At 44.3% G+C, this 27818-nt stretch overlaps 2 protein-coding genes across 3 annotated transcripts; one reads left to right on the top strand and one right to left on the bottom strand.

Moving 5' to 3' along the window:
* Positions 1-1843: 1843 nt before the first annotated feature.
* Positions 1844-7193, bottom strand: LOC125287576 (testis-expressed protein 47-like). The gene is made up of 8 exons (XM_048233485.1): positions 6972-7193; positions 6003-6075; positions 5497-5600; positions 5161-5225; positions 4609-4819; positions 3912-4077; positions 2495-2557; positions 1844-2383 (listed from the first exon to the last, which is right to left on the bottom strand). The coding sequence occupies exons 1-7, from the start codon at positions 7089-7091 to the stop codon at positions 2520-2522; spliced, it is 777 nt and encodes a 258-aa protein (XP_048089442.1). The 5' UTR covers positions 7092-7193; the 3' UTR covers positions 1844-2383; positions 2495-2519.
* Positions 7194-13882: 6689 nt separating this feature from the next.
* trim8b (tripartite motif containing 8b) lies at positions 13883-27436 on the top strand. 2 transcript variants are annotated; one of them, XM_048233291.1, is made up of 7 exons: positions 13883-14106; positions 14212-16407; positions 21849-21944; positions 22483-22716; positions 24761-24792; positions 24951-25066; positions 25726-27436. In XM_048233291.1, exons 2-7 carry the CDS (start codon positions 15826-15828, stop codon positions 26415-26417), a joined length of 1752 nt encoding a protein of 583 aa, XP_048089248.1. In that variant the 5' UTR covers positions 13883-14106; positions 14212-15825; the 3' UTR covers positions 26418-27436. The 2 variants fall into 2 exon arrangements, with proteins under 2 accessions (XP_048089248.1, XP_048089247.1); XM_048233290.1 differs by having other exon boundaries at positions 13883-16407.
* The last annotated feature ends 382 nt before the right edge of the window (positions 27437-27818 follow it).

Raw genomic sequence — 27818 nt, forward strand, 5'->3', positions numbered from 1 at the left:
CAGCAATAGTAGACAATAGTACTCACCCGAAGAGTGCTCTGTGAACTGAGTAATGAGGACATGTTACAAATGTTGCCTTTTACAGAGACAGAGAGAGAGAAACACAGAGATTATTCTGGATGTAAAATGTTAAGGAAGGCAGGTGTGTCTGACTTCCCTGTTTATTATGACTGGACAATGGAAGGCCACTACGTCACCCACTGTCAAGAGCAGCCAGGCCAGTGGGTGTTGTATGATGACCATGATGTCTCCATAACATGAGAGCAGCCAGGCCAGTGGGTGTTGCATAATGACCATGATGTCTCCATAAATACCTGTCAGACATGCTTCAGCAGTACACACCTTCTTGTCCTCTCAGGTACCAGGTGAAAAACCTGTTACTAAACATGGTGAAGCAGCTTTTAGCTGCTATGCGGCTCAGCTCTGGAACCAACTTTCGGATCACATTAAAAAGGCCCCAACTGTAGCCAGCTGTTCTCAGATGCTTTCTGCTAACTGCGCCGAGTTACAAATTCTGAATCTGCCTTGATAATTATTCTACCTTGTCTTTTATTACTTTTTTACTACTTTTGCCTTTGTTTTTGCTTACTAATTATTCTTTATTTTTAAATGATTTTACCTTGTGTTTTATGTTTACTTTTTATTATGATCTTTACCTTTTAACTATTCTTTGACTATATTGCCCTTCTATGCTTTTATTTGTTATTATTGTTTGGTTTTGTTTATGTAAAGCACATTGAATGACCTCTGTATGAAATGCGCTATATAAATAAACTTGACTTGACTTGATAACATGAGAGCAGCCAGGCCAGTGGGTGTTGTATAATGACCATGATGTCTCCATAACATGAGATGAGGCCATCCTCAAAGATAGGGAGAGGACAGCCTCCATTCTTTGTTTTTACATTAAAAAGATCATTTACACCGTCAACCACAGCTGAATTCTCTGAATCATAACATCTCCAGTGTCCTCATAATGAATAACTACCCTTCCATGTAGGTTTCCAGAATAGTCTCTCATACAAAGTCTAATAATAACACCTGTTTTCCTGCATAATGGTTCACTCCCTTCTCCACCTAATCTGCCTTCTGCCCTCTCCCTTCATCACTTGGCAGTAAAACATGAAGACTATTCCTACAGGCTGGCAACCAATGGGCGACCCATCCATCAAGGTCAAATAAAATCATATTACAGTGACATCAAGATGAAGGGAAGGTGCTACATGGCCTTACAGGAGCAGCATGGCTGCCCCTCAGGTGGAAAAATACAGTTAAAATAGACTGTCACAAGAGTGTTTCCTGAAAATATAATTCAGAAAGTTCACAAACAAAACAGCTGCTAGTTGCTGAGAATATTAGTAGCCCATATGTAGAAGGGGAGGGTTCTAAACTCTGCACTGCAGCCTGCCACTAGGTGGGGATAAAGGTGCTTCTAAGTGCTTTGTTTTCAGTTTTCAGTCAAAAAATACTCACCAGTATCATTACAATAATGGTTGTAATGTAAACAAATCTTGTTTTCATATATAATAGGGAAAATGCATAGTTATAATAAAAATTATTGGAGAAAGCACAATATTGTAAACCTTTGTAAAATAAATGCTGTTCAGTGGTTATAATAGTATATATTCCACAACAATAAAGAAACAAAATACAGAAAAATGTTACGACCTGTGGTCAAGATCTAGTTTGCTCCAGGCTAGGGCATAAAAGGTTAAAGCGGGGAAGTTTTAGGTTTTTTTTTTCATCTTTAAAGGAACGCTCCAACTTCTTGGGAAATTAGCTTATTTGCTGTCTACCCAAGAATTACATTAGAGGATACATAGTCAAGTCAAGTCAAGTCAAGTCAAGTCAAGTCAACTTTATTTATATAGTCCATTGCATACACAGAGGTCATTCAATGTGCTTTACATAAACAAAAGCAAACAGGATCAGATAGACTGTATGTATGCTTGTGTACATTCTACGCCAGCCCCCACAGGAAACCTTAACCTTTCCCCAATATAATATTTCCCCCTCTGACTTAGCAAATGGAATTTAAAACTTGAATTTAAGTAGATGCAAAGGTCTATCACAACATTAGATGATATTATATGATTATGAATGTATAATAAACTATAATGCCGCAGTCATTTTTGACAGCGAACACAAAACGAATAAAGCCGAAACAAAGACAATAGGAGGGTAAAGAGTTTGAATGAATCAGAATCAGTACAAAACATATATTGCATTATTTACTATTCATATGTGGGGTATCTTGTGTCTCATAATGTGAATTAAGCTCATTAGAACCGTTTCTGTGTCCTCACTGTTGAACTAGAGCCCCCGTTACCTCGGCTGTTGGTGGGGTCATGGATCAAACATCAAGAGCTGCTACCTAAAAGACCTAAAGGGGTCATGAGATGTGTTAGAGATGGGCATCAAACCGCTGAATGAAAGGCTCATCAGTGACCACTGATTATGAATGTCTCTAATATGACAATATGAGAGCCCTTACCTGATTTCTATGTGTGTAGCCTATTTTAGACTGTTGTTGGTTGGTGACTTCCAAATACATGACCTATAAATGACCAGATAATGAAAATAAATGCTTTTGTGAGAGAGATGATGTACTTACATTCAGAAATATACAGTTCTAAAGTCTCAAATCCTTGATTTGTTAGTGAACTTCCTTAACATTAACTATTGTATGGTGGTACATGGTCTAGATGTCCATCTTGAGTAACTGATGATAGTCTGCAATGTGTGTACTTTGCCATCGGGAAGATTGGTAGGAAAACATATTTATTGGTATAGATAAGCATGTTTGGCTTGGTAACTGGCCATCGTCCTGAAATGGCTAGTGTTGCTGTTGGACCACAGTATGATGGTTGTGTGATGAATATCAATGAAGTCAATCATGGTAAAGAGCTGAAGTGTGTCATTAGTGATGTGGGATGTGTAGCAAGGGATCATGTTGCTGAAAATGTCACGTGTATCTATCTGCAGGTCTGGAGGTGTGTAGTAGGCATGAAAACGTAACCGATATTTTCAACAAGTCGAAAAAACACAATTGTGAATGGTCATTGTCTCCATTAAGTGATGCAATGCATTAAATATGAGTTTTATCTTCTCACGATAGTAATTTCAGATGAATGTCACAACAGATCTCCCAAAATTGTATACCTTTTTTTATTTTACAGTTTATCTACAATTGCATCCAAAATATTTAGTAGTTATACATTGAGGGGGTCAGAATGACAAAGGGAGGAAAAATATCGAAAGCTAAACCCTTATTCTTATACTTATAACCCTTGTACTGAGAATGATAAATGTAAATAAATGTTTGCATTTTGTTGTTGCCTGGAGTAGACTTGCACAGATGTCCTCACCTCAGACCAACTATAAAAATAATTCTGTCTCTTCAGTAGACCACACGAAACGCACCACCTTTTTGAACTCATAAGTATTTACATTAGTGTCATATGACTCACTTTTGCAAAATAGTGCTATTTCGATCTGTAAAACTACCTCATGCCAGCATAACAACTTGTTTGTGATATTTGCATGTTTCCATTACTCGTTTTTCATTCCGCATTTTCGATTTGCACATTTTCAGGGTTAATGTGAAACCCACCTTGAATCTATCAGCAGGTGTAAAGGTGGATTTGTTGTTTCTTTTGGATTTAGGTGTAGAGGTGAGCAATTGGCTTGAGTATTAGCAAGTGTAGAGATATGTGGTACAGTAGATGCCTCACCTGAGTCTATCAGCAGGTATTATAGGTGTGTGGTAGATGTCTCGCCTGAGTCTATCAGCAGGTGTAGAGGTGTGTGGTAGATGTCTCACCTGAGTCTATCAGCAGGTGTAGAGGTGTGTGGTAGATGCCTCACCTGAGTCTATCAGCAGGTGTAGAGGTGTGTGGTAGATGTCTCACCTGAGTCTATCAGCAGGTGTAGAGGTGTGTGGTAGGCCTGCAGGTACTGCTGCGGAGTGAGCAGCTCTGTCCTCTGGAGCAGCTGAGACAGCACGTTCTGTGGCACCAGCAGCTTCTCAGGTAGCTCCTCCATCACACCCTCCGGGCTCGCCTTGGAGGTGTGCACCTGGCCATCGAGACAGGAGACATCAATTAGAGACGCGCACATACAGGATGACGTTACTGGATATCATTCAGAGACACGTACAGTATGAGGTTACTGGATATCATTTAAAGACATGCAGAGTTTGGAGCCACATGGAATCAAAGATATGTTCATGTGTAATGGAGCCACTGGAGATAAGTCATACATTCAGTATGCAGTCGTCAGATATCATCCAGGGATATAAACATTCAGTATAAAACCACTGGCAATCCAAGACATTATATTCAAAGACATGGATCTCATTCAGAGACATGCACTTACAATATGGAGCCAGTGGATGTCATTCAGATGAATGTACAGACAGTATGAAGTTACCAGATATCATTTAAATACAGACATACAGTATATGCGTGTATCTGAAATGCATTGTAATAATTAAACAATGCACCAACAAACAATAATGATGGCATATTGCATGCGGACTTTGGAGCTCTCTCTACCCCTCTCTCTCTCACACACACACACACACACACACACACAGCCTCTCCCAACCTTTGTGGCCGTGAGCAGATGGTTCCCCAGCCTCAGCAGCTGCGTGAGGACCTGACTGACCAGCGCCTCGGTGGGCTCCGGCGCCTGGTCCTCCCCCAGCGTGGCGGCCGCGGTAACGGGCAGGTCCAGCTCCCTCCAGCCCCAGTGCTGAAAGAGACGGCTGGCCGCGTCATGGGTCACCAGCAGCACCCGAGGCCTCTCCAGCAGGCCGCTGTGGGGTTTGGGAAGACTTTAATACAACATTACATGTTAAAGCAGCACAATGTAAGAACTGATAGCCATATTATGCCCCATGTTGTCAATTTTCAGCATACTTGGTACCCATTCAGCGCTAAATAAATTGACAAAAATAAATTGACAAAAAAGTAATGTTCCTGCACAGTACTGCAAAGTTACATAACAAAGAGTTCTGGGCACACTTCAGCAAATGTCAGAGACACCATTCATAGGACCATTAGTCAGCAAATCTTCAAAAATGAGTTTGAAGCCATTATTCTACTAGTATAGCGACAGGTGTACAAGCACTTTAAGAGGGATCAGGGTGAAGCTTACGACTGAGGTGCTGCTTCCATTTTGCTCAGGTCCTGGAGCACTGCGGTCAGAACTTCACTGGAGCACTGTGCAGAGGAGGAGTATGTTCATCAGGTGTCTGTCTGCATGTGTGTAAGCTTGTTTCTGTGAGTACAGTATGTGTGTGTGTGTGTGTGTGTGTGTGTGTGTGTGTGTGTGTGTGTGTGTGTGTGTGTGTGTGTGTGTGTGTGTGTGTGTAAGTTTGTTTTTGTGAGTACAGTATGTGTGTGTGTGTGTGTGTGGGTGTGGGTGGGTGGGTGTGTGTGTGTGTGTGTGTGTGTGTGTAAGTTTGTTTCTGTGAGTACAGTGTGTGTGTACCTCAAGGACATGTAGACCACAGGTGGGGTAGAGCAGTAGCAGTCCTGTGATGTTCTCTCCAGGGTAGGAGCGCTGCAACGTCTGGTTCAGCTTCTCATAGTAGACTGTTAACAAATTACAGTAGACAAACCCAAAAGACAGGCAAAATGCCACGATATAAATGCCAAATGTTTTCTGAAAAACTAATTCAGATTAATCTGTCAGAAAACATTCCAATGCAATCTGTGATTTAACTTGTTTTGAATTACTAACCTGCATTTCGTAGAGTCTAAATGTGTATTTCTTTTTGCGTGCATGTTTTCCCACGCTATAACCACTACTTATTCAAAACATCAAGAACAACATCCACCTGTCTCAATGTCTGATTAGACTGTACAATGCAATCTGATGCTCTGCTTTGTCAACCAGCCAGTATAAAATGGTGGAAGCTGCTAATCCGGGTAAGTGTTAGTCAGACATCCCCGTGCGCGGTTCTTAAGCATGTTTGACAGCAGCGCGCCACTAACCTCCCACAGCCCTCCTGTCAGCGGGACAGTGGGGGAGATGAGCGATGACCACCAACCTCTGTAACAGGAACTTCTGTAGAGAGTGATGGAGAGAGGAGTGAGGAAGAGGGAAAGAAAGAAAGAAGAAAGAAAGAAAGAGGAGAGGTGATGGAGGGGAGGTGGGGAGAGATAGAGTTAGAGAGCAAGAAAAAAGCAAGAGAGAAAAAAAAGAGAGTTAGAAGAGAGACAAGTAGAAAGAGAGGCATTGAGTCAGGGTCTTGTTAAAACAAACACCCTACTGAGAAAGCCAATAGTTGTAAAAGTCTTTCTTCACTTAGTTCCTCCCTCTTCACACACACATGTGGTCAAAATAAAACTGATCCCACACACACATACACACACACACACACACACACACATGCATGCCCATGTTTTATGTCCCACTCAAATCTCATGAACATGCACAACAAAAAACCCTCACACACACTACATTCAAGACGGGATCCACCCAGACACGAAGCCAACAATACAGAGTCTTACAAACAAATCTGGTTGCTCTGGCAAACCTATCTTGTTGCTTGACTGTACACTGTCAACAGAGGAAAGCAAAAACACACACACACACACCTCCACAGTGTTCAAAATAACGTCTCCGTGTGGCATTTGACTAAATTGAAGGATCAACCCAATTGAACTTTGATACCTCTTTACATAACCACCCTTCCTATATAACAATCAACGCTGACACCAACCTACACCTCACCAGCCACCCTATCAGGTCTCCAGCTGACCTGCTCCCTCAAGGTAAGCTGAACTGACCATCTCCTCGTCTGGGTTGTGCAGCTGACCTGTTCCCTCAGAGTAAGCTGAACTGACCATCTCCTCGTCTGGGTTGCGTAGCTGACCTGCTCCCTCAGAGTAAGCTAAACTGACCATCTCCTCGTCTGGGTTGTGCAGCTGACCTGTTCCCTCAGAGTAAGCTGAACTGACCATCTCCTCGTCTGGGTTGCGTAGCAGCCGCTGCTCGAGGACACGGTGGAACAGGCTACTGCCGGCCTCCTCCTCAGAGCTGGTCTGGTTGGACCTCTGAAAGGCCTCCGGCGCCTCCATGCTCCCCTCGTCCAGCCCAGTGTCCGGCTCCCTGTCCTCCTCCTCAGACCTCCTCTGTGGTGTTAGCGCGCTGCTGATGCTACCGCTGGCCTGGGGCCGAGCCTTTTCTTAGTGTTTGTCAGCTCCTTGAGGCCATATCCTGGAGACCTGCCTGTAAGCTGAACTGGACCATCTCCTCGTCCTGTTTGTGCAGCTGACCTGTTCCCTCAAGGTAAGCTGAACTGACCATCTCCTCGTCTGCCAGGTAGCTGACCTGTTCCCTCAGAGTAAGCTAAACTGACCATCTCCTCGTCTGGGTTGTGCAGCTGACCTGTTCCTCAGAGTAAGCAGAACTGACCATCTCCCTCGTCTGGGTTGTGCGTGGCAGCTTCAGCTGCTCGAGGACACGGTGGTCAGGCTACTGCGGCCTCCTCCTCAGAGCTGGTCTGGATTGGAGCTCCTGAAAAGGAGCCCAGCCTCCCATGTCCCCTCGGCCCAGCCCAGTGTCCGGCTCCCCTGTCCTCCCCCTCAGACCTCCTCTGTGGTGTTGTTAGCTGCTGATGCTACCGCTGGCCTGGGGCCGAGCCTTTTCTTAGTGTTTGTCAGCTCCTTGAGGCCATATCCTGGAGACCTGCCTCCACAGCCGTCTCCTCCTCCTCCTCCTCCTCCTCCTTTTCCCTGGGGCAATAAAGCCCAGCCTTCCCTTTTCTCCAAGCCCCATGGAGACTGCCAACTGAGCTCCAGTTTAAAGCTAGAGTCTGCCATGCTGGCAAAAGAATATGTTGCTGGTATCTGAGCTCCGCAGCCAATCAAATGACACCCTGGCTGGAACTGTTTAAGGCTTGGTCTGGTCCAAGCTGCCTGTGTCTGCCTCCCATTTACAGAGCCTGGACACACACACACACACACGCACGCAAAGTGGAGCTCCGTGTAAGAGGCAGCAGCAGAGTGGTGGAGGTGCCCTCTGGGTTTGGTGTTGGGTTTAAGGGCGAGCAGAGTGCCAGTGTCAGTGCCTGTCTGCCAGCTAGTTCAGTCAGACAAGGTGACGTGGTATGTATGTTTAATGTAGGTGTACGTCACAGGGAATACACATACAGTACATACACACAGACACACATACAAATACAACTCATACACCATACCCACTTTCACCCTTATTACATAGAATCACACATACACACATGGCACACACATTCACTAACACACACTTACACTCACACAAAGACACACACACATGCACGGCTGTCTTCACAAGATGTCTTGTGTATTCTCTGTGGCTTGCCCTCTCGGAGCGCCTGAATCACTATGACAACAGAACACGTTCTTCCTCTCGAGAGTGGCAGGCTCCATTGGAATGAAATAAGTCGCAGTGAAGTGGAGTGAAAGTGTCCTACAACTTTCATACAACATGCTTTATGTGCCTATTAAATGTATATTTGTGCTATCATCTAGGTGATTTCTGAAGCCAGTACAACCTTAGGAGAAATGCTTCTCCACCATCCAATATGGCGTCTGCTCTATGTATGTGTGTGTGTGTGTGTCTGTGAGAGTGTGAGCATGTAGGAGAGTATTTTTCATGTTAGTGTCCGTGTCCAACTCTTAGAGTCTACAGAAAATTGAGGTACAAACCTTCCTCAGAGTCCTGTTAGACTCCTCCAGCTTGGCTAAGAGGGAGACTCGGTCGTCAAGCGCAAACCTGTCATTGCTGAAGGTGGCTGCAGCAGTCTTGCGAGAGTGGGAAGCCATTGTTGGTGGGATTGTTTGGGAATGTTACCAGGCAACAGTTTTAGAATGGGCTGGAAAAAAGGGGGGTGGAGATGCAGCATACTGGTGCACTGGGAGGTGTTGTTGGAGGTGTTACATGGCTTTTGACAAAAACAAGTGGAAAATGGATACTTTAGTGTGTGTATACTGTATGAATGCAGTACAGTGAAAATAGAGACAGGACATGGGTGAATATAGCACACAAGGTGACAAGACTGGTGAATGCACATAACGTCTTCCAAGTTTTTTTATGAGCTTTTACAATAAACCCAATTGGTGGTCTTCAAAAATAACTCATAAAAATAGTTATCTGTAAAAATGCCACATCCATCCCTTCATGTGCTTTGTTTGTTTGTGTTGTTCAGCTGATACATAGGCATGAGCAGGGGAGCCATATCATCAGTGTGTTGGAGAGTGGATAAATAGAATTAACATTTTGCCAGTTACAGTAGCAACATAGGCATAAATGAAAACAACAGGTAGGCTATTTAATTACTGTATTTTTCAAAATAAATAAATAAAACCAAAAAGTCTCTGCATTATTACAATGCCACCTAGTGGGGATAAGAAGGAATGTGATTGGGGTTACACACAATCCATTGCCCTTCCCCATGTCCTAATGTCAAATGCATTTACACTTACTTCACAGCATTCAGCCCACTGCCCAATATGAGTCTGATACCTCTGCCGTAGGCGGATGTAGACATGGCATACACTCACTGCACTTACGGTACAAGGCTCTGTGACAGCTCCATGAAACTATGACAGGGCTATGATTAAGCTTTCGTTTCACATGTAGGTTAGCCTATATAGGAGAAATAGTTTTGTCTACAAACTGTATAATATGATTAATATTATTAGTAGTAATATGATCATTCTTTAACTTAGACTGCCTATAGGTCTATTATGTAATAAATAAACGTAAACCAACATTTTATCACTCAAAGTCAACAAACAGACGGTAGACCAAGTAGGGCCTAAGCTAAAGACCAGGGTTATTTCGGCCTATTGATAATTTAAGTGGGAGTTCTGTTCTATTACTGTGGCCTACAGCAGTGGCAGGTGCCGAGTCACACTGGAGGCAAATATATGAGGAGCCCGATGTGTTCATGCCTTTAGTAGAACCATTCCCAGGTTGAGTTTATGATGTGAAGCTGAGATCCGTCTCGCAACTCCTCCTAGGCTGGCTTGCCACAGTTTAGCACATATAAGCATGGTTGTTAGGACTTTACCCACTTTTTCACCTGCCTGCTCTAAGAACAAGAAAATCACATAGTGAGACATTCATCATCAGTAACCGTAAGTAGGCGTGCCTTGGCATTTTGGTGTGCCTTAGCCCCAAAAAGGTTGAGAATCTCTAGTTTACAGTAATCCAAACCTGGTAACCATGGTAATATGAGTACAAGTGTGAGGCCACGCACATCCCAGGCCAAAGTTGGATGGGTATAGGATCCAGTATGACAGTATCACAAGAGGATAAGAGATGAGCCGCACACCAGATAGCTCCCATTCATAATCTTTTTCATTTTGTGAGATTTAGAGCCATGTGGTTCTTCCTCAGACTTAAAAAACAGTGATAGAGTTGATAGAGTTGCCTTTTATAATCCCCATCATAGATCATGTGAGGATTGAAGTGGTATTTATTTATTCATTCACGTGGAGACAAAAATCAAACATTTGATTAGATCCAAACCATGATCCTTTGTTGTTTGAATTTATACTTTCATCTTGCTCAAATGTCCATATCTATTTAATTTCTTTATAAACTAGACAAAAGCATTGGGACGCCTGCCATTACACTAACAAGAACTTCAATCTAGGCTACATGAAACTTGAATTCATAGGTGTTAATATGGATTCCTTTTGCAGGAGTAACTGTTTTTACTCTGTTGGGAAGAATTTCTTGTCCAACAATGTCTTTATGGACCTTGCTTTGTGCACTGGGGTACTGTCATGCTGATGAGATAGATAAGAGGATACAGTACATATCCTTATCATCTCTGTGTGCACAATAACTCAGTCAGACACCATTAGCCTATCTTAGCATAATTCACTGAAGGTAGGACCAGTTATATAGCTAGCCTATAGCTAAAAGGGAGCTAGCCCACTTCACTTACCCAAGCCCAATCCCTGAAAAACCATTAGACATAGACCATTATCCCACCACCAGCACAGTGCACAAAGCAAGACCCATAAAGATGTTAAAGTGATTTTGATATGGAAGAACTTGACTGGCTTGCAGAGAACATGATTCTCTAATCTCTACATAATCAACCACCTTTGGGATGAGCTAGAACAGATGTTTGCGAGCTAGGCCTTCTTGTCCAACATGTCTGACCTCACAAATACTCTTCTGAATGAATGGGCAAAGGTCTAAAGGCATTCCTCCAAAGGCACTCTTGTGGAAATCCTTCCCAACAGAGTGGAAGCTGTCACAGCTGTAAAGGGGGGCCAAGTCCATATGAATTTAGAATGGGATGACATTGCAGTTCCTGTGGGTGTAATCTCTTACGAAAAAGTAATGCAATATTATGATTTTTATAGTAGTTCAGTGTATAATACTTCTATGATATTATGTAATATGTGTAGGTTCTATGATATTATGTAATAATAATATTCTTGCCCTCTATAGTGTTTCATATACTGAAATATACTGAAACACACACACACTCACACACACATATGCATATCGGCATGTATTCTAAACAGAAGGCAATCAGACAGTTAAAAAGATATTAAGATAATTTTATTTACATAGTTCACAATTGATTTTCTACAAATACCCTTTAAGTGCAAATCACAGAAATAGATGAAAACAACACCTTGGATTCACACACAAAAATCAGCATGGTCATGAAATAGACCATGTGAGCCCTCTACTGGTGCACTCGTGAAAATAAAGTTCTGTCATTCAATACCAACACTGGACACTAATACTCCTCAAATCAAGGCTGTAGCCATAGAGTCAACATAATACAGTATGAACAAATCTATGCATTGTTATAGGAAAATAAGTCCAGATATTGTGGCCAAAGTTTAGCAAATTAGCATGAAAACATTTACTGACATGGACATCACCGTAGGTTATCTGTGAATAAACCTGCCCATTTGTGTGGGTTTTTCTCTGAAATGCCAGCACACAAGGCCAACTGTAAATGTGTGTGGTTAGTTAGAATTCCATTCCATTCAAGCCACATAGTTCCTAGGAAGAACAAAACATGTTTCACCACAGTTTTACACAATTTCCTTATGTTTATTTTGTACATGTAGTTTGTATAGACTGTATAATAAAGTAAGTAGTATTGGTATGGTGTGGTGCTACAACATTAAATGTCTATTTTAATCTGATTGTGTGTGTGTTTGTGTGTAAACAAGAGTATAAGAATATAAGCAATACCTTATTTAGGCTACTGATGCAACACTAGAAACCAAATAGAATAATGTAATATGTACAGTACATAATGAAAGAGGGATGAATTGACCTAGTGTCTGATGATGAGGGGACATTATGTACTGTAGGAATCAGAATCTTTAATTCGAAAAGTACTGGGAGAGTACTTAAGGAATTTCTTTTGGTGCAGGTGTCAACATAACAATAGCACCATTAAAAAGGTTTTGAAAAGATATAGGGCTCCAATTTGAGTAATGGGCAAAGTGATAAGTATAACTAAAGAAAAAAATGGGCAAAACTTAACATCATGGCCAAGACCTTTAAGTAAAAACATTATTGAAAACAACACTCCCACATGCCACATGGCTATTCATGGTTATGGTTATGGGATTTGGCAGATGCTTTTGCCCAAAGGGATATATAAACAAAAACAATACAACAGTTACAATTAAAAGTGAACAGTTTTAACATGATTGTAAGACTACATTAAGGAGAATATCAATAATAAGCAATAGTATCAATTAAATCAATAGCCTATTGAAAATAAACAATACTATAATATTCAAACTCTAACTCATAAGAAACGCTTAATTACTGTAACTAAGTGCATGCTAGACAGATATGCCTTTAGACCCCTCTTGAATGACCCAAAACTATCACAGGAACAGAGAGCACTGGGCAACTCATTCCACTAACAAGGAACCACTGAGGAAAAGTCTTGAATTTGACCTAGCGGTTATGGCTGGTCGACACAATGGACGCTCATTAGAAGACCGCAATGGGGGGTTGGGGATGTACAGCTTGATCATAGAATTGAGAGCAGGGAGCAGATCCAGTAAGTGTCCTGTAGTAGGCCAAGGTGACAGATATAAATTTTCATGCACAATAACTTTTTGAGAGACTTTGCACTTAGCCTTCTATTAAAATTAGGGCCCATACTCATAAAGGAAGAATGACATGATGGCCTTCATACAAGAATTAAGGGTAGTGGGAATTAAGGGTAGTGGGAAGCTTTCAAATGACTGTAGTGGCCCTGATCACAGAGGCTGTGAAAGATGACTTTGGAAAATTCTGGAAAGTTTTAAACATGGTCCATGTCCATTAGGTTTGATATGGGACTTGTCTGGACATGGGCTGAATCCAATGTCTGGAATCCTTTTAACAAGCATTGTAAAACTTAAGCCTGCAATGGTTTCTTATAATCTACATGCTGCTTCTAATAAATGGCATGTACATGTGTTTAGCTTGCTAGTTGGTAGGCTAGATCCTATGTCTCTTTACGCACTTCGGTAATGTCAGACATTACTAAAAAAATTAGATGCTTAGTTCATCAACTACAAACTGCGGTTTTCTAAACCTAGGCCTACCCAAAAGACATATTAGGCTATCAATTGCATTGCATTGTTGGTTAAAGCAAATAGCAACTTGCATGATTTAATCTCTAATCAAGTCATGATTTAATCTCTAATCGAGTCACAGGCTATACACTCATATAAAATGATATAAGTTCATATGCTCAGGACTGTAACAGTGGCCTATAGCAAATTGAAGCGCACATGCTACTGCCCTTTTAATTTTTTAAACTCCGCCCTTTCCTTCCTCAAGTCCTCCAGTTAAAATGTATCAATTCTTTGGCATGTCACGTGACCACCATGGTGCTTCGCTTTAGGGAGGGAGTAACGCCAGCTGTATCTGAACTCGCAGTCCAATGCTTGCATTCCTCCCTATGATTCCTCCTTTCATCAAAGGCTGTAAGAAAGGGGGAAATCGTAAATAATAACAGCCAGACGCACTGAACGGATACGAACGCCGATTCGCGCATAATAGGCCTACAGGAGAAGCAGAAGCTCTGGAATACCACCATCTCTAACGTCGGCTAAGGTCCGCGGATCCGACGAGACGTGACTGATTTTGCTTTTGATTTCGCGTAAACAGATAAGGAAAGAGACGAAAACGATTGATGAACGTCTTTTTTCTTTTTAAAAGGAACACAAGATGGCTGATGAAAGAAACCGATAACGAGGACCAAACGGCGCCGTCCCCTTTAAGACTAAAAAAGGTTTATGAACCCTACATTTTTATAAGTTTAATGTCATAGTCGGACAGGTTAAAGTTAGCCTTTAGTAGTCATGGTGACATTATGTTGTAATACAGAGTAGCTTAGTGCGCCAAGGATAGATGGATATGTTGGATAAGGGACTATTAGTTTGTATTTTTATGTGGCCCGTGATGAAATGAGCATAAGCTATTATCATCTGCTATTATCACCAGGAATAATTTTCATATCCTATATGCTGCGCGAGTGTTGGCAAATTTGCCTAATAGCCCAGGCTACCTTGAGGTACGCTGTAAGGTTAATGGCAGATTGACTAAAAATGTAGTGATGGCACACTGCCTACATAGCTATGCATAACTTGTGCGCTACGAAGAAGGCTACTTTCCCTTATTTCTAGTAATACACATAGTGAGTATGTTATTATTATGTAACAAAAGACCAATGGCTATTTCACGTTTTATAGCATATGTAACAATAGACTGGTGACCAATACTCATTTTAATATATTATTAGTTAGCGCATGTCCTTTGACTATTGTGTTTCTGGACTTGACATTTAAACCAGTTAAACGGTTTCCTTTATTGTCTGATGTTGTTTCCACAAAGTGTTGGGGCAAATGTAAAGCAAAAGGCAGCCTTGGCTGCATGTAATATCACTTATAGCATTGGCTTTACAGAATAAAATCCTGCCTCGTTTTCGATGAGTCGCCTGTTTGTCGGATGTGAAAACATTTAATGACATTTCCGTCACTATGTATTTGTGACGTTTCCGTCTCAAGTCTACCCAGATTCGCTTTACGCACACATGGCATGCTTGGCAAAGTGGGCTTAGTTTCCGTGTACACTTAGAACTGTTGATGTGCCATGTTTAAGCTTATACAGCACAGAGAAAGATAGTAAACGTTAGATTAAATGCAGTGATTGGTTAGTACACCTTGGTTTAGTGGAGGTATAGTCATTTTACTTGCCTATATTATTACAAGAAGCAGAGAAGAGAAGGAAGAGCTTGTTTATCCCACATAAGTCTCACAATTTAACATTGGCATTAAGCGTTAGAGAGACTTTTTACCTTTACTTTTTACGCCTTGGTATTGAAGCTTCAGTCAGTACAATTGACTTTTAGGCATTGCCAGTAGTGGCAGTTGCTTTGCGTCATTTCGGTTGCCCTTCGGCCTTTTCGTATGTTTTGGTCAAAACAGAATACGTTAAATCTGGATCACTCAAGCTCGACCCTAATTCAGCTCTGGTTTTGACTCGCCTGAGCTGTTGTTTTAGCAAAACATTATTGGCCTAACTTACAGGTGAAACAAAGGTGTCATAAAGGTATCGCCAGTCACATTAATTCATTGCTACAACTGCTAACATTAAGTCATATACGACGGATTAATGCAACGACATGACTGATAGTCATCCTTCAATCCTTGCAGAGTTGGTCCGGTTTTTGCGAGCGTACTTCGAGCCAGTAAAGGGAGTGCATATCACAATGCCATATTAAACCACTGAGACTGGTTGAGTAATTTGAGCTTATAAAAGGAACGAGGCCAAATGATGACTATGGCGGAAAACTGGAAAAACTCTTTTGAGGAGGAGCTCATCTGTCCTATATGTTTGCACGTGTTCTCTGAGCCAATCCAGCTACCGTGCAAACACAACTTTTGTAGGGGATGCATAAATGAGGCTTGGTCCAAAGATACAAGTGTGGTGCGATGTCCGGAGTGCAACCATGCTTACAGTCAGAAGCCGAGTTTGGAGAAGAACCACAAACTGTCAAATATTGTTGAAAAATTCAATGCTCTCAACGTGGAGAAAGCACCTACTGTTCTCCACTGCATCTTCTGTCGGCGAGGACCTCCGATGCCGGCGCAAAAAGTTTGCCTCCGGTGTAATGCACCTTGCTGCCAATCGCATGTACAAACACATCTGCAGCAGCCGTCGTCCAATCCCGGACACCTACTGGTCGAGGTGGAGGATGTGAAGGCGTGGACTTGCCCTCAACACGACGAATACAGGCTGTATCACTGCGAAACGGAGCAGGTGGCCGTCTGCCAGTACTGCTGTTTCTCCAGGTGTGCTGCCAATCACGGCCACGCCATGTGTGATATTGACGTGAGACGACATGACATCAGGGTAAGTTACCACATAATATGCAGACATACAATCAGATTTCAAAGTATTCGTTCAGTCTCTATAACGCGTGCCATGACATTCATGTTTATGGTTATGAAAATGGCTATTCTTGCAAATCCTTTAAGAGATATAGTATACTCTTTTGATCCAGAGGGAAAAAGGTAGGCTACAAACAATAGACCTCTTTTGAAGATGAACATGTTAATGGAAGAATCTAGGTTAAACTAGCATCATGGCACATATCTAAATGCACATTAATGCCTTCTGGGAAAGAATGTCATTTTTCAATGTCAGTCAGCGTCATGCCCCCAAACCAGACTAGCAGACCTATTGGATATATATAAGGCTGGTGAATGCCTTGAGGGAGCAGATTCTCTCAACCCTGAACCCACCATGTGATGTCAAATTTCCAGATGCCAAAGGCCAGTCTGGTATTTTTCCATGTTGGTTCTAACGCTTGTTTCAAACTGGTTTCCCCTGTCCTTGTGCCTTGTTTTCTTTCTTGCTTGCTTGCTGTGTGTTTGATATATTTCCCATTGTCAACAATGCCAGAAATCCCCTCCCCTCCTGTGGACTTGCACTGAAGTGATAAACAGTTGGACAGACCTGTGAACATACCAGTTCTCCACATAGCCTTATCTGCCCTACACAGGTGCATCCTAGCATGGCAGTTTGGTGGAGGAGGGGGGCTGGGGTTCTGCCAGGAAATAAAGTGAGGTGGCTCCTTCTCTTTGTGGCACAGATGGAGGGGAGAGGAATCGTGCTGCCTCATGGGACCATAGGCATCTTTTTATTTCCCTTGGCTTTGGGTGAAGGCTGCATTTAGTCAGCGTGCTCATGGGATGTGCTTTCTGCCTGGTTTCTCCATGGCCCTCAATCCTCCTCTCTTTCTCCTGCTCACTCTTTCAACCACACTAAATCGGATGATTCTGTATTCACAGGGCTCTGAAGAGGAGGGGAGGTGTGTGTGTGTCTGTGTGTGTGTGCATGTGTGCATGTGCATGTGTGTGCGTGTGCGTGTGCGTGTGCGTGCGTGTGCGTGTGCGTGTGTGTGTGTGTGCTCTCTGAATTTTCAATCAGTAGCACACTAGCGCACTGTTCGCTTGTGTTCACTGCTCTCACTTTTTTTTCTGTTTTATGGTCCACCCTTATATAATAATATCCCATTAGTTTGGAGACAACCTTCATATGGCGTTAGGCTTGTACATTGACAACAAAACAATTCTACATGACTATAATGGAAGTTGACTGTAAAACGGTGCGCAGCGGCGTGTCTCTTATTGCTGTTGCAGTAATAGCGCTGGCGCTGTTGTTGTAGTAAAGCTGTAATGAGTGGGAGAGGTGGGTGATGGATGGCATGGTGCGCTAAGTGCATCTGCTGCGGGCTGTGCTGGGGGAGTCCGAGGGCAGGCCCACAGCAGGCCGCGGGCAGACCCCCGCTCACACCCCGGGCCAGCTCGGCTCAGTTGTGGCAGAGAGCGATGGGTAAAGATGTCAGGGATTGTGGCCATCCAGGCACCCCCACCCCCACCCCCAAATGCCCGAGCCCAGGACCCCAGGCCCGGAGTGAGGAGCAGGGGCCAGGCGCAGTGAACCCCCACCCCTGCCAAGAGGTATTAGGTTCCTGCCTGCAGGCCTCTGCCAGCAGCCGGAGTGCATCAGTCACTACAATTAGGTCATAGCCTTAGATCCTGGTGCTTCAAAGACATCCCCTCCCTCCCTCACTATCTCTCTCTCTGCTTCAGTCTTTCTCTCTCTCTATCTCTCTATCTCTTTTTCTGCCTCTCCCTCTCTGTCTTTCAGTCTGTTTTTCTCTCTGTCTGCCTCATTTGTCTACATCATTCAATCCCCTTCTCTCTCTCTCGCACACTCACTAATTCGGATGATTCCAGATTCATCTAAGAGGAGAGGAGGTGTGTGTGTGTGCGCATGCGCACGTGTGCATGTGTGATTGAGTGAGTGAGTGTATGTGTGTGTCTAAGCTCTGACAACATTGTGTTTCCTCACCTCTGAGTAATTGTGCAGTCAGTGAAGTCCCATGCTTCTGCTGTTCCGGGAATGGGAATTTGTCTTTGGCATTACTAAGCATCCTGGCCACCTGATTTAAGAGAATACAAGGGCTGGACCTTTGGATCAGACCAAGTTAGGGTCAGTGCACATTTGCAATGTTAACATTTAAATAATTTAAAGATCTGTATTTTTGTCATGTGATATGAATTGGTATCATTTGCCAAAGAATTATGACACTTATTGAATCAATAGTTTTCCCCTCTCCCTGACCTTTACGGACACATATATCTGGCTAACACTTGGGTTATGTTCCAATTATGTGGGCCACACATGTTTGTTCTGCACAGATGAAAATGTTGTAATTATAGACAGATATTATCCAGTGGAGATACTGTGGGTTCAAGTGTCCTTACCATTTTTAAGAAACATGCAGACACAGACACATAATCAATAATTCACTGGGAACACACTGGTAATATCTAGAGTTAATGGCACTGTAAGCAAATAGAGTGGGCAGACATGACTAATCAAGCTCAAGCACAAGAGTATACTGTACAGTATCAGAGGAGAGAATTATACCCTAACCTTTACTAACTTGAGCAGCCCTTGTATTGTGGATAATATGGGCTATTGCGTCACAAAATAGACTTATAATGTATTGTTTTGCCATAAAATATACAATGTCCACATTTTCCAGTTGTCTAATACCAACATTAGGTTTCTGGCCTTATGTTGTCAGCCATGGCACCATGTGTTTCAGCTGTATTGTGTCTAGTGGGAGGTGTGGAACAAACTGTTTAAAGTACAAATCAACATGGCAGAATTCACACTGGAAGTCAGGCGAGTGGCCTGAACACAAATGCTAGTCCTGGCAGCTCTCTGGATAAGCAGATTCTGCTGTCAGACACTGATGGTCATCAGAAATCCCAGACGGCTTAGTCTGAATGGACTCCAGCGGGATTAGAGCAGCAGAGAGCCGCAGAGAGTGGCTACCCCGTGGCATGGCTGTTTGGACAGGCCGCTCGGGGCTGTGTGGTGACATGACCTGTGGCATTTCTTTCCGCTGTCATTTCTCTCTGGTTTCCCACATCACAAGCACGCTGCATCTCTGTCCAGGCTTCATGTAGCAAATGTTTAGGCCAGACACTTACTAAACACCACATCACTGTGTTCTTGACGTATCATGTAGAGCTAAAAGCAACCTGGGTATTCTAGTATTTGTAGAAACTGCTGGCCTTTTACATTCTTGTTTAAAATGACCAACAATTCAAGACTGTTTATGCGAGTAGATGCTACGCTTTCCTTTTAGTCTATACTGTGTTACATGCTACCTTCTCCTTTTGTCTTCACTTTAGGTTATCTTCCTGTCGTACTAAATCCGACATTAATTCAATGTTCAGTCATACAGGCACCACTCAGTTGTAAGCATATATATATATTTTAAATACCACAATATTAATAATTCATGTTATACTCTGAGAGCTAGAGCCGTGCGCTCGGCTCACCATGTAATAATGAGGGATGCAGTGGACAGATGATATGCTGTGAAGTCCAGCTTCACCTACACTGGGTGACCACACACAGTTGGCTCACTTCCTGTGCTCTATGCCAAAGAATGAACAGGAAGTGATGATTCGCTTATGCAACCTAATGCTCTCGAGCGAGTGGACGCTTGATGCTTGACCGTTGACTTTTGGAGCAGGACTGTTGGAGCAGACTGGTCTGCGCGTCCGCTGTGTGTCTTTTTTAAATATTTGTCCGAGGCTGAAATGAGACCTCTCTCTCTTTCTCTCTCTCTCTCTCTCTCTCTCTCTCTCTCTCTCTCTCTCTCTCTCTCTCTCTCTCTGCCCACCTCTTACCTCCTGTTCCCTTTCCCCTCCATACAGTCATATACATTTACCCAAACCAAGTTGTATCACAGTCATACACAGTATGCATCCTAAAAGCCTGTTTCCAGGGCAGAGCATGGAGATACATACAGTACATCAGGAGATGCACACATCACATCTGTATCCCTGTAGCCAATGGAGCTCTGGAGGGGGGTGCAGGCAGGCAGACTGACTAGCAGGCAGGCAGGCTAGCGCTCCGTCTGCTCAGCTGACCGGGCTGCTGGCCCTAATGGGCATGTTCATCAAGCTCAGCTCTCAGCAGCCGAATCGATCCACGCGCATCTCCCCTGAACGAACAAGCCAGCATCCTGCTCCCCATCACAGGGATGGATGAAACCTTTTTAAGAGTCTTGTCAACAACATCTCTCTCGTGCACACTCTCTCCCTCTGTGCGTGCGTTTGTGTGTGTATCTGGGTGTGTGTGTGTGGTGGCTTTTGTGTATGTGTACCTAGTGTCTTGGACATGAACGTAGTAATTATCTCAGTTCTACACGAGACTGAAAGGACATGTGTACATTTGGAAACGCAGTTAAACCAGTTTGGCGGAGAGTCCCTAGTGGTGCCCAGGTGGTTCAGCTCATTGTCATCACTCCTCAGATTAAGGGCAGGACTTTAGTTGTGCCACGCCACAGAACCCATCCCACACACACACACATGAATAGGCTCACACACACACAGACATGCACAGATATAGGCACACAGTTGTAGCTCCATGCTACCTGTGTTCCCCCCTCCCCTCTCTTTCTCTGTGTTTACTGTGTACTCCCTTTCTCTCACTCTGCTTTGCTGCCATCCATCTTTCTCTGTCTTCCCTCATTGTCTCTGCTGTAAAAATGCAAAAAATGCAAAATAAATGGAGCTTTGTTACCATGGCAGCCTCTTCCCCCCCCCCTCCCCCATATATAACCCCCACCAGCAGGCACTAACCCCCTCTGCTATTGTGGCTGGCTCTCACATGAAACATTTGTTTAATTAAAAGTCATTTTCATTTGGTTTGCGCTCGGCGGCTCCTTGTCAGGCTTCTGTCAGACCCGTCGAGCTGTTTGCTGACTGACTTTGGTCTTTGTTCTGTCTGAGAGGCAGAGGGAAAATCCTCTCCGAGTCACCAGGCTTTTGCTGGGCTCACAGCAGTGCATGTGTGTGTGTGTGGCTCTGTGTGTGTGTGTGGCTCTGTGTGTGTGTGTGTGTGTGTGTGTTGTGGGGCACAGAAGGGGGAGGAACTTGGAACAATGTGTGGGTATTTTCTCCCAGGTTGCTTTTAGTGTGGCAGACAGCATCTGAAAAGCCACAGCAGTACATCATGAGTTATGAATAGAGCCAGTAACCCAGACCCAGCACAGGACAAAATGGAGCAAAAACACTTCTGGTTGCTCAATAAAATCGGTGGTATTGCCCAGGGCATATTCCCTGTGCTGGTATGGAGGTTTTCCTATGTACCACTTCTGTTCTAACCTTCTGTTTTTCCTTGTGTTTTTCTCTCTCTTCTTTCATCTCTCTCTCCTTCCCTCCCTCTCTCTTTCTCTCAACCTCTCTGTTCTTTAGCAAATGTTGATTAAACAGCAGGAGCGTTTGGATGATCGCTCTCAGGACATGGAAGAACAGCTCTACAAACTGGAAACAGACAAGTGTCTGGTAGAGGTCAGATATAGCACTGCTTTGATGTTATATTTTTGAAGAGCCAAAAAGAACTCTTACTACTTACCAGGGGCTGTGTGCAGGTATCGCAATGAATGATTGAAGGGCTTTGAATGGCAGAGGGCCATTGCTTGAGATGTTGGAGAGTTTATTGCTTAGCAACCTTAAAGGGACAGGAAATGATTTTTGTGCTTCAGGAAAATGTCTGTGGACAAGTACAGTTTCAGCAATAATCACAGAGAGGCTGTTGTACAGCTCTATACAGTTATTTATTTACAAACAAAACTAAAGAAGAAGCCTTTATAAAGAAGCCTTTATCAGTGTACAGAGAGACTTTTTTACTATTTGCTTTTTTAGACTATTCAAGTTTTTCAAAACAGGAAGTTGCTTGTCAAAGCTGATTGTTATCTAAATTGCTTCTAAAAGGAATGATTCATTTTAGCGTGTAAAATCAGAGAACTCTTTCAGTGTGTAGGACAGGGATCTAGTGTGGTTTCTGACCTCCCTCACGTGTGCCCTGACCGTCTCCTCCTCTGGACAGAGTAAGGTGGAGCGTCTGAGGCAGGAGGTGCAGCTGCAGTATCAGAAGATGCAGCAGCTCCTGGAGGACGACTTGGCCAAGACGGTGGCCGTGCTGGACAAGGCTCACGCCCGCTTCTGCCAGGAGAACGCCGCCCAGTGCCTGCAGCTCCGCCACCGCCAGCAGGACGCGCACAAGCTGCTGCAGACCGCCCAGGCACTCTTCGACAAGTCCGAGGACATCAACTTCATGAAGGTGAAAAATAAAAGCTTTCAGATTTTTGACATTTTTATGTAACTGTCATTTTATTTTTTGTTATTCATTAGTCCATTATTGAACTGATATTTACATTTTCCATTCATTTTCTCAACATTTGGCAAAAAGGCTGATGCCTTTTATTTTGCAAAAGAAAAATTTAGTACATGTAGGTGTATCTATGTGTTGTTGCAACAGAAATAAATGGCTACCTGGTACCTCAAATACAGCTATCAAAATACACCATATAAAATGGCTTGGATGTGCTTTTAGGAAAAATAAAAATGAAATCAACTAATCCATCTTAATGAGGCTAAGATCCTAATTAGTTTATTATGTGTTCTAATAAGAGCTAAACAGGAAAGGCCTCACTTCCTGTCTCTCTCTTTTCGCATGTCTGAACTCGCTGTTACACGATCAACATGAGGCAGTGTTCTGGTCATCTGCTGACCCCTCTATCTCTCCCTGAACTTTGAACGAGTCGGCCGCCATAAAAACACACGCACACACAGACATGCACACAAACACACACATTTAGAAATACCCAGTCCCTACTCTTTTCCATTCCAAATTATGTCTTCAAACAATGATGTCCTTGTTCTCCTTTGGACAGAATGCTAGCTCCTCAATATGTTAATATTAGACCCATGGTGAGTTGCATGATGGGAATTCAGTTTGAAGCACTGGTATGTCAATAATTTGTCTACATGCCTACGGTTATTGGTCACTGTAATCTCTCTTTTGGTAATAATATGGATTAGTAGGTAGATGAAAGAACATTGTTGGCATTAAACCATTCCCCTTCCCTCAGAATAAACTAGAATATTTTCAGCCCAAACCAATCTGGCAGCAGCTCAGGATTAGTCAAAAAGACGTAACATCAAAAGTCCACTGAAGTAACACAGGCAGCACGGCAGTAGTGGGGAGAGCAGAGCAGAGCAGAGCAGGAGCAGAGCAGAGCAGAGCAGAGCAGAGCAGAGCAGAGCAGAGCAGAGCAGAGCAGAGCAGAGCAGAGCAGAGCAGAGCAGAGCAGAGCAGAGCAGAGCAGAGCAGAGCAGAGCAGAGCAGAGCAGAGCAGAGCAGAGCAGAGCAGAGCAGAGGAGAGCAGAGCAGAGCAGAGCAGAGCAGAGCAGAGCAGAGCAGAGCAGAGCAGAGCAGAGCTGAGCAGAGCAGAGCAGAGCACAGCAGAGCAGAGCTGAGCAGAGCAGAGCAGAGCAGAGCAGAGCAGAGCAGAGCAGAGCAGAGCAGAGCAGAGCAGAGCAGAGCAGAGCAGAGCAGAGCAGAGCAGAGCAGAGCAGAGCAGAGCAGAGCAGAGCAGAGCAGAGCAGAGCAGAGCAGAGCAGAGCAGAGCAGAGCAGAGCAGAGCAGAGCAGAGCAGAGCAGAGCAGAGCAGAGCAGAGCAGAGCAGAGCAGAGCAGAGCAGAGCAGAGCAGAGCAGAGCAGAGCAGAGCAGAGCAGAGCAGAGCAGAGCAGAGCAGAGCAGAGCAGAGCAGAGCAGAGCAGAGCAGAGCAGAGCAGAGCAGAGCAGAGCAGAGCAGAGCTGAGCAGAGCAGAGCAGAGCAGAGCAGAGCAGAGCAGAGCAGAGCAGAGCAGAGCAGAGCAGAGCAGAGCAGAGCAGAGCAGAGCAGAGCAGAGCAGAGCAGAGCAGAGCAGAGCAGAGCAGAAGAGCAGAGCAGAGCAGAGCAGAGGAGCAGAGCAGAGCAGAGCAGAGCAGAGCAGAGCAGAGCAGAGCAGAGGAGCAGAGCAGAGCAGAGCAGAGCAGAGCAGAGCAGAGCAGAGCAGAGCAGAGCAGAGCAGAGCAGAGCAGAGCAGAGCAGAGCAGAGCAGAGCAGAGCAGAGCAGAGCAGAGCAGAGCAGAGCAGAGCAGAGCAGAGCAGAGCAGAGCAGAGCAGAGCAGAGCAGAGCAGAGCAGAGCAGAGCAGAGCAGAGCAGAGCAGAGCACATCTTCACTAAAAGCCAATCACAGCACATGTTGTCTCACAAACAGTACGCCGAAATAGACAAACAAAAAGCTTTGCTTAATGGCCTTCTGTCTGTCTTTCAGAACACAAAATCAGTGAAGATTCTAATGGACAGGTAAGCTTCATTTTGAGTATTAAGTTAGTATATACCAAAATAAATATAGTATAGTGTCATGTTTGAAGTCACTTGAAGTGATGTTTCTCTTCACAATACATGGATGTTTCAAACTATCAGGAGTTTTTGGTGACCCTGTTTCTGTTTCTGCCTGCCAGGTCGCAGTCCTGTGTAGGCACCGCCCTACCTCCCCACAAAGTAGGCAGCCTCAGCTCCAAGCTCTTTCTGGCCGAGATCTCCAAGAAGGAGAAGAGCCTTCGGAAAATGCTAGAAGGTATGCCAAAAAACAAGCCCAAGCGTTTTCCGGAGAAGAGAGAGACAGAGAGAGGCAACAGCTGTTTCGATGGTGTGTGCAGCCATGGGAAGCACTCGGAGCTTTGCTAGGGGCCTTTTTTAGAACAATTGATCAGTGTGACTTTGACATCTGGTCAGATCCTACACATCCTCTTTGCCTCCAGAGTTTCCCACCCCCATCAAATCGACCAAAATGAGCTCTTCTGACACCCAGCTTGTAATTCCAGGCAGGAATCTCAGTGGGGTTTTTTTCATCTGTGGACAGAAATTCTAAACATTAACTGCTATACAAATATGTATATTATATTTATGGTGTGTTTTGCACAATGACATATCCAATGTCATGCTTTTGTTTCAAGATTAAACATTTAATCAGTGTAGTCTAAATATCAAACTCTTCAATGCAAAGACATGCAGATGTATTCATACTTTGCCCTCTTTAATATGTAAATTCTCTTCTCATTCTGTTTTCATAACCATTTCTCCCTCTGTTTCTTTTTTTTTAATCTTTCTTCATAAATCCATTTTCTCCCTTTCTCTTTCATTCCCTCTCTCTCTCTCCCCCTTCTCTCTCACTCTCTTGTGTTTGTCTCTCACTTTGTTCTCTCTCCCCCCCCTTTCTCTCTCTCTCTCCCTCAGTCCCCTTCTCTGCTCCTTCTGGTTTCCTACAGTCGGTGCCAGCGTACGTCTGTGGCGTGAGCAGCTCTGGAGCTGAGAAGCGCAGGCACTCCTCCGCCTTCCCAGAGGGCAGTGGGAGTGGTCGGGACCCATCCTCTTCCTCCTCCTCATCTTCTAGCTCGGCTGCCAAGCAGTCCTTCCTGGGCCCTTCCCCTCTTCCAGAGCCCCCCTCCTCTCAGCCCGGGGCTGGAGCCTGCGGTTCGGCCCACCACGTGGCCGGGCTGAGTGGGGGCAGCAGAGGCTCAGTCGGGGGAGCCAGTGGAGGCGGCTCCGTGGGTCCAGGCGGAGGCTCGCAGCCGCTCCACCACACCGGCTCGGTCTTCACCTCCTCGCACTACTCGAGCGGCGGCGGAGGTGCCAGCTCCCAGCAGGCCATGCTGCCCCAGTACGGCGGCCGCAAGATCCTCATGTGCACGGTGGACAACTGCTACTGCTCAGGGGTTCCTTCTGTGTCCGGCCACCGCTCCCACCCACCTTACCCGCGCTCCGGAAGCTTCCCATGGGCCGTGAGCCCCCAGGACTATCCCCCGGCCCTGCCTCCCACCTCCTCCATGCCGGTGCGGGATTGGATCGAAGCTTCCCAGACTCACCGCCACCCTGACTTCTACAGCCTCTACGGGCAGGCCTCCACCAAGCACTACGTCACTAGCTAACCCACGCTAATCAGACCCTGGGCCACAGAGAGGATTTTGCTCTGTCCTCTTAAACATGCCTCTGTGGTCAACTGAGTCCAACTTAAGTCTGCAAACATCTTCGGCATCACCTAGTTTTTCAAACTAAAATCAAGCTAACAAAAAACAAAAACACTATTTGAATAGAAATCAATACAGCTACTTGAACTGAAATAAATACTAACTGTTGGCTCTCTGCATCCAGGTCTGCTTGATAGGGTGGCTCGTGGGAACAGTGGGCTTTTGCTTTGTTTTGTTGCTCTTTTAATGAGCATCATGTTGAAAACTGAGCTGTGTATTTCACACCTATAGTGCATGTGAAAGCACTGTCAACTCTGATGCATCTTGTGTCTATGTTCCAAGAAGGTTTTTAATTTCAGGTGTTATATTTATTACTGCAGAAGCCGGCAGACATGCAATAACAAAAAAAAAAAAAACATGTTTCATGTAAGAACACTGACAGAGCAACTCCATGCATGAGCCTGATTTAACAGAGTGCTTTTGAGATTATTTTATACACGTTTTGCTGCATTTGTTCCAGTTATGCATACTCTAGTGGAGAGAAATCATGCTAGTTCAGTCATTTTTATATTCCCCTCAGCTGGCCACTGGCGGTCTGCAGTGGTTTCCTATGCAGGACCATGGCTAAAGGAGCCCAGATGAATGCGGTTCAGCCTAGCCCCGACTCCCTGACAAGAAGACATCATTTTCTTTGATTTCTTACATTCTGAAATCCACCCTCCCCCTCCTCTATTTTATTAACATTGTTAATATTATTTAATATTTGAGTGAAGATCTCCACATTTTTCTGTTGCCTGAGGAGGTCCTCTCCTCCATTCGTGGCTGGAGGCTGCAGGGTTGCAAATTCCTGGCTTTTACTGGCTTCCCACAAAACCCCACCCAGCAGAATACAAACATGGAGCATGGAGAGAGGAAAAACCTTGTGATGCCAGACAAGTAGCCTCACCCCCCTCTCTCTCTCTCTCTCTCTCTCCTCTCTCTCTCTCTCTCTCTCTCTCTCTCTCTCTCTCTCTCTCTCTCTCTCTCTTTCTCTCTCTCTTTCTTTCTTTCTTTCTCTCTCTCTCTCTCTCTCTCTCTCTCTCTCTCTCTCTCTCGAGCTCCAATAGACCAAAGGGAGAAGGGCTTCCTCTCCATCTTTCCACCCACCGCAAGCTGGACAGGAGGCTCCAGATGGATTCCCCTGTCTCACACACACACACACACACGTCCATACTAACTCTAAACCAGCTCCACCATCTAGGCCAGAGCTGACTTTTGAGTTGAGTTGAGTCCAGATGATCTTCATTAGGTCCCCACAGCTGATGCACCGCGCTTCCGCAGGGCTAAGGATGTTGTTGTGACTTCCTGTTGCAGACTTCCTGT

The sequence above is a fragment of the Alosa alosa genome, chromosome 22 (genome assembly GCF_017589495.1).
Source record: "Alosa alosa isolate M-15738 ecotype Scorff River chromosome 22, AALO_Geno_1.1, whole genome shotgun sequence".
Taxonomy (NCBI): Eukaryota; Metazoa; Chordata; class Actinopteri; order Clupeiformes; family Clupeidae; genus Alosa; species Alosa alosa.